Source organism: Homarus americanus, unplaced genomic scaffold (genome assembly GCF_018991925.1).
Source record: "Homarus americanus isolate GMGI-L3 unplaced genomic scaffold, GMGI_Hamer_2.0 scaffold58074, whole genome shotgun sequence".
NCBI lineage: Eukaryota > Metazoa > Arthropoda > Malacostraca > Decapoda > Nephropidae > Homarus > Homarus americanus.
In genome coordinates, this window is record NW_024729094.1 from 1,639,015 (window position 1) to 1,646,514 (window position 7,500).

General features: G+C 39.4%; 1 protein-coding gene across 1 annotated transcript; it reads right to left on the minus strand.

Annotated features, from left to right (window-relative positions):
* Positions 1-3,200: 3,200 nt before the first annotated feature.
* Positions 3,201-5,374, minus strand: LOC121866319. The gene is made up of 2 exons (XM_042365939.1): positions 5,317-5,374; positions 3,201-3,541 (listed from the first exon to the last, which is right to left on the minus strand). The coding sequence occupies exons 1-2, from the start codon at positions 5,372-5,374 to the stop codon at positions 3,201-3,203; spliced, it is 399 nt and encodes a 132-aa protein (XP_042221873.1).
* Positions 5,375-7,500: the final 2,126 nt, after the last annotated feature.

Below are 7,500 nucleotides of genomic sequence, written 5' to 3' on the forward strand. Positions count from 1 at the left end.
CCTTTGTTTTATTCTAAAAGGTTGTATATATAATTCCTGAGTGTATATCAACCGTTCGTCTCACTGTCTAGGAGTGAATGAGAAGGGGACGGCGTTTATGTATAATAAACGTTAGGTCACGTCCTTACAATATGAGTTGAGGTGAGCTACTGAAGCTTAAGGGCATCGCAGTGCGTGCTTACAGAAATGCTGAGCTATGGGTCTCGCCCTCTTGGGTGAGTTGCCCGCTCACGTGTCCATATCATGTCTTACTCATAGACAGTGGAAAGTTACAGGGTGGTGAATCTGAATATAATATCAGATGTATTGACCCATTTATATAATATGTTCTGTTGATGAGACAGGGGCCTATTACACCCTGCTACCATATGGCATCGCGAAAATTGTGACCAAGTCCCAAGTTGCTGATCTGACTTTGTGCCTCATTTGCACACAATTGCAGGGTCTCAATTGTTTCTCTTACCATTGACAACACAACATACATAAATTGTTTCTCACTCGTGATCTTTTCTTCATTTTTGCATTTCTTTATTATTATTATTATTATTATTATTATTATTATTAATAATATTGCAGTGTTGTTATTTTTTATTATTATCATTATTATTTTATTATTTGTATTTTTTTTATTTTCATTAAAAATTTTACTTATCTGAAATATTATTATTATTATTATTATTATTATTATTATTATTATTATTATTATTATTATTATTATTATTATTATTATTATTATTATTATTATTATTATTATTATTATTATTATTATTATTATTATTATTATTATTATTATTATTATTATTATTATTATTATTATTATTATTATTATTATCATTATTATTATTATTATTATTATTATTATTATTATTATTATTTTTTTTTTTATTATTATTATTATTTTATTATTATTATTATTATTATTATACTATTATTATTATTATTATTATTATTATTATTATTATTATTATTATTATATTATTATTATTATTGCTATTATTATTATTATTGTTATTATTATTATCATCATCATCATCATCATCATCATCATCATCATCATTATTATTATATTATTATTATTATTATTATTATTATTATTATTATCATTATTATTATTACTATTATTATTATTATTATTATTATTATTATTATTATTATTATTATTATTATTATTATTATTATTATTATTATTATTATTATTATTATTATTATTATTATTATTATTATTACCCCCCCCCCCTTGGCCTGATGTGGGTCAGTGACGTAATTGGGCTAATCCCCGTAAAAAAAAAAAAACCTGAGTATGAATGTGTTCCGTGTTGAGGAAGGAAGTGGTCCTTTAAAGTCTATACTGAGTTGTGCCATTCGTTGGACGATGGAATTGTGGCTTAAATCTGCAAAGATCTTACAAGTTGAGCAAGTTATTTTACATCTTCAGTAAAAACGGGGAGATTTCTTGATCTTACAAACTGTAGCAAACGAGTAACCCCGGGATGACAAAGTCCATTACGAATATCAGTAAGAGTTGATGTTGATGTAGTAGAACAGCAGAAGGGGTAACATCATCCTTGCCTGGTCGGTATTGTATAGTGTAACTGAATGATGCCAATTCCATTCTCCATTTTTGTATTTTGTTATTCTTGATTTTTGTGCGCTTCCTGTTATCAAGCATAAAGGCAACTGAACGCTGATCGGTAATCAGAGTAAAATGATGTCGAACTAGAAAATGACTCCATTTACGCCTCTTTTCAACAGGAGAATAGTGCAATTCACTACTTTGCAGGATCCTGGACATAAAGGTTACAGGTCGGCCTCTTTGGTTCAGTACAGCAGAGATAATTTCTTCTGAAGCATCACATTCAACCACAAATGGGAGGCTTCCATCTATGGATTGAAATGTAGTATTTTCCAGTTGTTTTTGATGAGTTTGAAGGCTGATATGGTTGATTCTTTTAATGGAAAAGACTTATCATTTATCAGCGGTAGTATTTTATCAGACCTTATGGACTTGGATTCATTTAAAGTTAAATTTCGACGGTTCACAATGACAAAGAACTTTTGGAAATTATTATCATGCTCATTATGGTCATGGCCTGTAATGGTTATATTATCAAGATAAGGAAAGGTGTCTTTCAAGTTTTCTTCAGCAACTAGTTTGTCAATTTCTCGTCAGAATGCAGCAACACCGTTTGTTACTCCAAATGGGATCAGGACAAAACTAGTACAGTCTTCCATTTGCCTCAAACGCAGTATACATCCTGTCAGATTCCTTCAGTGGCACTTGATGAAGGGAACTTTTTAGATTAAATGTAGAAAACACCTTGTAATTAGCAAGATCATTAACAATAACATTGATGCGAGGTAATGGATAAGCATCTAGCTCAGTGTTCTAATTAATGGTCTGAGAATAGTCAATGCATCGTCTCTTCTTGTGACGCTGTAGAGGATCTTTAACAGTTACCAACTTGAGCGCCAGGGTGATAAGCTTGGTTCGATGATGTCTTCTGAGAGCAGCTGAGAGGTTTCTTTCTGGGTCAAATCTTGATCATCTTTGAAGTGCCTTGATTTAGTTGCTATTGGCTTACATTTTGGAGAGAGATTAGCAAAAATTGAAGATTCATCAATAGCAGCAGCTGAGAGTGCGCAAAATGAGCTAGATTGCTGATAGTAAGGTCTGGTTCTGATCCTCCAAGTTGAATAGTTAGACTCTTATGCTGCTTTTGAAAACCTGTCCCAGAATTATATCAGTACATAAGTCCTTGTGAATCCCGTGACGTGTAGATGGATATGCATGACCATATCTACGAGAGAAAAACCTAGAGAAGTGGTATTCAGCGTTGTCAATGCCATTGGGATATCCTTCTTGGTTGGATAGACCTTCAAATTTAGCTTTCTTGCAGCTTGTTCACCAACAAAGCTGTCAGAACTACACGAATCAATCAAGGAATTCAAGTTTTGCCCTTTGATGGAAACCACAGTTGCTGCATGTGACAGACTTTGGGGAAATGCAGCTGTGATGGCTAGAAGAGCAGGTTTGAACATGGTTGCTGTGGTACTAGTGGCTGTTTTAGATTGACACATTTTTACGAAATGCCCTTTCTTGCCGCAGTTGTCGCATGATGTATCTCGTGCAGGACAAACCTTTCGGTTGTGGAATACACCGCCACAAAAATAGCACTTTTTCTTGGGTGTGCAAGCTGCAGCTACTGCATTTTTTCTTGAGCTATTACATCAGCCTCTTGAGTTGGCTCAGCGGCTGGTATGGCAGCAGTGTGTCCAATTGGGGAAGCATAAGCATCATAATTATTTTGAGCCAAGTCCAGAGTATATGTCTGATTATATCCACTTTGGAAATCAAGCGTCTTGTTTCCCAGTAGTCGTTGCCGTATAAGAGGAGAAGCAATAACGTTGATGAAGGAATCACGGATCAACTGTTCACGATATTGTTCTGCGGCTACAGCTTTCAGATTGCAGTCCTTACTGAGCTTTCGAAGTTCTTGAAGGAATTTATCGAGAAATTCTCCAGGTTGTTGTCGTCTGTTTACTTGTAGGTGGCGAGCGAATATTTAATTTGGAGCTTTCACATAAACATTCTGAAGTAATTCAACGGCAGTGTCATAGGTTGTACATTCCTCTATATAGTCAAACGCGTTATAAGAAACAATGTTTATAAAAGTTCAGAATTGATCAAGTTCATTTTCACCACACTCTGCCATGAAATTGGTGAATATACGAAACTAGCATTTCCAATCTTTAACAGCTGTGTGAAAGTTTGGATCCAGATCCAGGCTTGCAGGTCTAAGTAGGTTTTCCATGATGGTTGATCACTACAACGAACAGGAGCTGATTAAATTGATGTGGGATGAAGTAAAACTTGTTTGCCCATTAAACGAGCTTTAATCAACTCCTTTCACAAGATATCTGAAATTAACTTAAGGAAACTATTACAATACATAATAACATAAAACAGAACATAAGACAATTGTTCCTATATCAACGCTGACTTCCATATACAAACATACAAACAATACCTCACTAGTCGGGAATCGAACCCTGGACCTCTGTGCCTGGCATGTGGGGACAAGTAGGAGGATGATGCAATTTCTCTGAACCCCTGGAAAAAAAAATATATAATGCCCAAAACGGAGAGATATGGAGAGATTTTCTCGGAAGTTTTCCAGAAAATGCATTCCCATGCCCAGAATGGAGATGGTTTTCTTAGATTTTTTCCGGCTCAAAATAAATTCCGGCTCTTTGAGAGCTCCGGGAACCAGGGATTCTGTCTAATAGGAAGAGTGTTACCTGACATACACAACATATTTGTGGTTTATTCATATATATATATATATATATATATATATATATATATATATATATATATATATATATATATATAAAAAGTCAACCCGCCAGGTTTCGAATTCAGTCTGACCACCAGGATACTAGCAGTCCTAGACTCTGTTATATTTCACTGTTGAACGAAACATGTGGTATCACTTAGGTGGTAAACGTTACTCTGACCACCTCGTGATGGGTGTCCCATTAGAGTAAATTATGTAGAATCCGCATGCTAGTTGGCTATGATATATATATATATATATATATATATATATATATATATATATATATATATATATATATATATATATATATATATAATATTCAGACATTTCAGTGTGAATTAGATACGCGTGCCATATTGGCGATACTGAGTTTTCAAGGTCAACTGAGGGAGGTACCGCTGACTAAGGGAAGAGAAAACGGACCGCATGCAGGCTGGGGGCTGGATTCTCCCGAAGTGGTATGCGTGTGGACAAGAGGACCACCTCAGTTTCAATTGCACGAACAGGTCCAGACCAGGAGAGAGTGTCCCACGGGGATACGTGGCCAATGGCCAGTATCGAGTTGGAAATAATAATCAGAACTGGCGGTCGGGAAACGGTCAGGGCCAGGCTGTCCCCGCCAACCATTCCTGGCCTCACCAATAGATTCCGCCGGCGATGTTACAAACCAAGAGAGAGCGGACCCATGGTCAAGCGTGGTCCGTGTGAGAAATTTAATCACGACAGAAGGTACCTTGAGGCTGAAAGCAGAATGTCCCAAGGTTTCGGTGCTGGTAGCGGGTTGTGAAATGTGGAGTTTAGCAGATAGTGGGGCAGAAGTGTCATTAATTGATGAAAACTTCTACGGTCGGGAGCTGGAGCCTGCAGGCGTGGTGTTGCACCCCACTCTTATACGGGTAAAAGGGGCGTCGGGGTCTTCAGTGCCGTGTGTGGGGTGTATCCGGGTCTCTATGGTCGTATGTGGTGTGGAAGTTACCAATGTGGGGCTGTTGGTTTGTCCATGGATTGAGACTCAGGGTGAGGGGCAATCGCATGTTGGGTTGTTGGGGATGACTGTGCTGGGGGAGGTTGCGGAGATCTGGCCGCACATGTATCACTTGTGCAGGGAAGCCAGAAGCACCGCTCAGTGGGAAAATTGCTTGCAGGAGGTTAGGCAGTTATGTGCAATAGAGGCCATCAGTCTGGGGTATTGTACGACGGAGAGGAGGAAAAGCCCAACCATTCCTCCCCGGAGTACTCGGTTGCTGTCAGTATGTGTTCCCTCATTAAGCCAGGTAGCTAACAAAGAAGCAGTGATTGAACCTCTAACAATGGAGGATGAAAGTTGGATGCCTGAGGGTGTGATAGTGTTGCCGACAGCTGTAAGAGTGGTGAGAGGCATGACCCAGGTGTTTGTGGCAAATCTGTCTGATCGTCATAGGAAATTGAGGGGCAATTGGCGGATTGGGAAAGTGGCTTCTGGGACGGAAGTCGAGGCAGACATCAGTGAGGAGGTGTATGTGAGGACAGTTCAACCGGATGCCAGTACGGAGGTCAAAGTGCACACGGAGAAAATGAATGAGGAACAAGAGCGTGCAGTTAGGGGTTTAATAGAAGAGTTTAGTGATATTTTTGAAGGGGAGGGCCAGCCCATAGGAAAGGCTATTCGGGTTCAGCATGAGATCCCAGTGACAACAGATAGGCCAGTTACGGTGCCATACCAGAGGATCCCTCCAAACCAGGTACCAGAGGTGAAGCAGCACATTAGCCAGCTGTTAGATCAGGGAGTAATCCAGCTTAGTGAGAGTCCGGACTCTGCCGCCATTGTAGTAGTGAGGGAAAAGGACGGGACGCTGAGGTTGTGCATTGACTATCGTAACTTAAATAAGGTCACGGCACGCGATGCGTTTCCTCTGCTTAGGATTAATGAAACTCTAGAATCTCTGACGGGGGCCCAGTTTTTCTCAACTTTTGATCTGGCGGCGGGATATCACCAGATAGAAGTAAAACCTTCAGATCTTCCAAAGACTGCCTTCAGCACAAGCTTCGGACACTTCGAGCACAGGCGACTGCCTATGGGATTGTCAAATAGTCAGGGAACCTTTCAGAGATACATGGAGCGGATTTTAGGGGATAAGGTTTTCTCCTCGTTGCTTGTATACCTTGATGATGTGATGGTGTTTTCAAGTACAATAGATCAGCATATAGTCAGATTGAGGGAATTATTTTGCAGGATGAGGGAGAATAACCTAAGATTTAAACCTAAAAAGTGTGAAATAATGGGTTCCAAAGTAAGTTATTTAGGATATCAGGTGTCAGCTGAAGGCATTACAGCTGATCCTGAGGAAATTAGGGTAGTAAGAGATTAGCCAGTCCGTCAGACGGTGAAAGATGTGCGGTTTTTTGTAGGGTTCACATCATTTTATAGGAAATTTGTTAAAGGGTTTGCCCAATAGCTGCTCCACTGCATGCTTTGATGCATGGAAAATCTAAAGATCGGGTAGATAGTGAGTGGGGAGAGGAACAGCAGCAGGCTTTTGAGAAACTGAAAGACAGGGTGACGCAGACACCGGTGTTGGCTTGCCCAGATTTCACTCAGGAGTTTATATTAGAGACAGATGCAAGTTTTAGTGGGCTAGGTGCAGTGCTGTCTCAACGAAAGGACGGCAGGTTGCATCCGGTGTGCTATGCAAGTCGGGGCCTGAGGAAATCAGATCGTAACATGAACAACTATATTTCTCGTAAGTTAGAGATGTTAGCACTCAAGTGGGCTGTTGTAGATAAATTCAGGGATTATTTGGCGGGGAAACAATTTAGGGTCTATACAGATAACAACCCACTCAGTCACCGAGAGAAGGCTAAGCTAGGTTTAGTGGAAAGTAGGTGGAATGCGGATCTCGAGCAGTTCATCTTTACTATAGAGTACAAGCCGGGGAAAGACAACATTGTCGCGGATACTCTATCTAGAATCCCGACGGAACAGGAGGAAGATAGTGAGGAAGAGTATACATCTATGCATGTAGTAGAGGAGAACGGGGCAGGAAGGAAGGAACTGTGGACGATAGATGGGCTGCGTAAGGAGCAAGAAGGCATGAACTATGTTACATAAATGCGAAGATGGTTGGCGGGAGAGCTGCCGGAGGACGAGGTACAGGTAGAGCTCCAAAATGATGACTTCCGC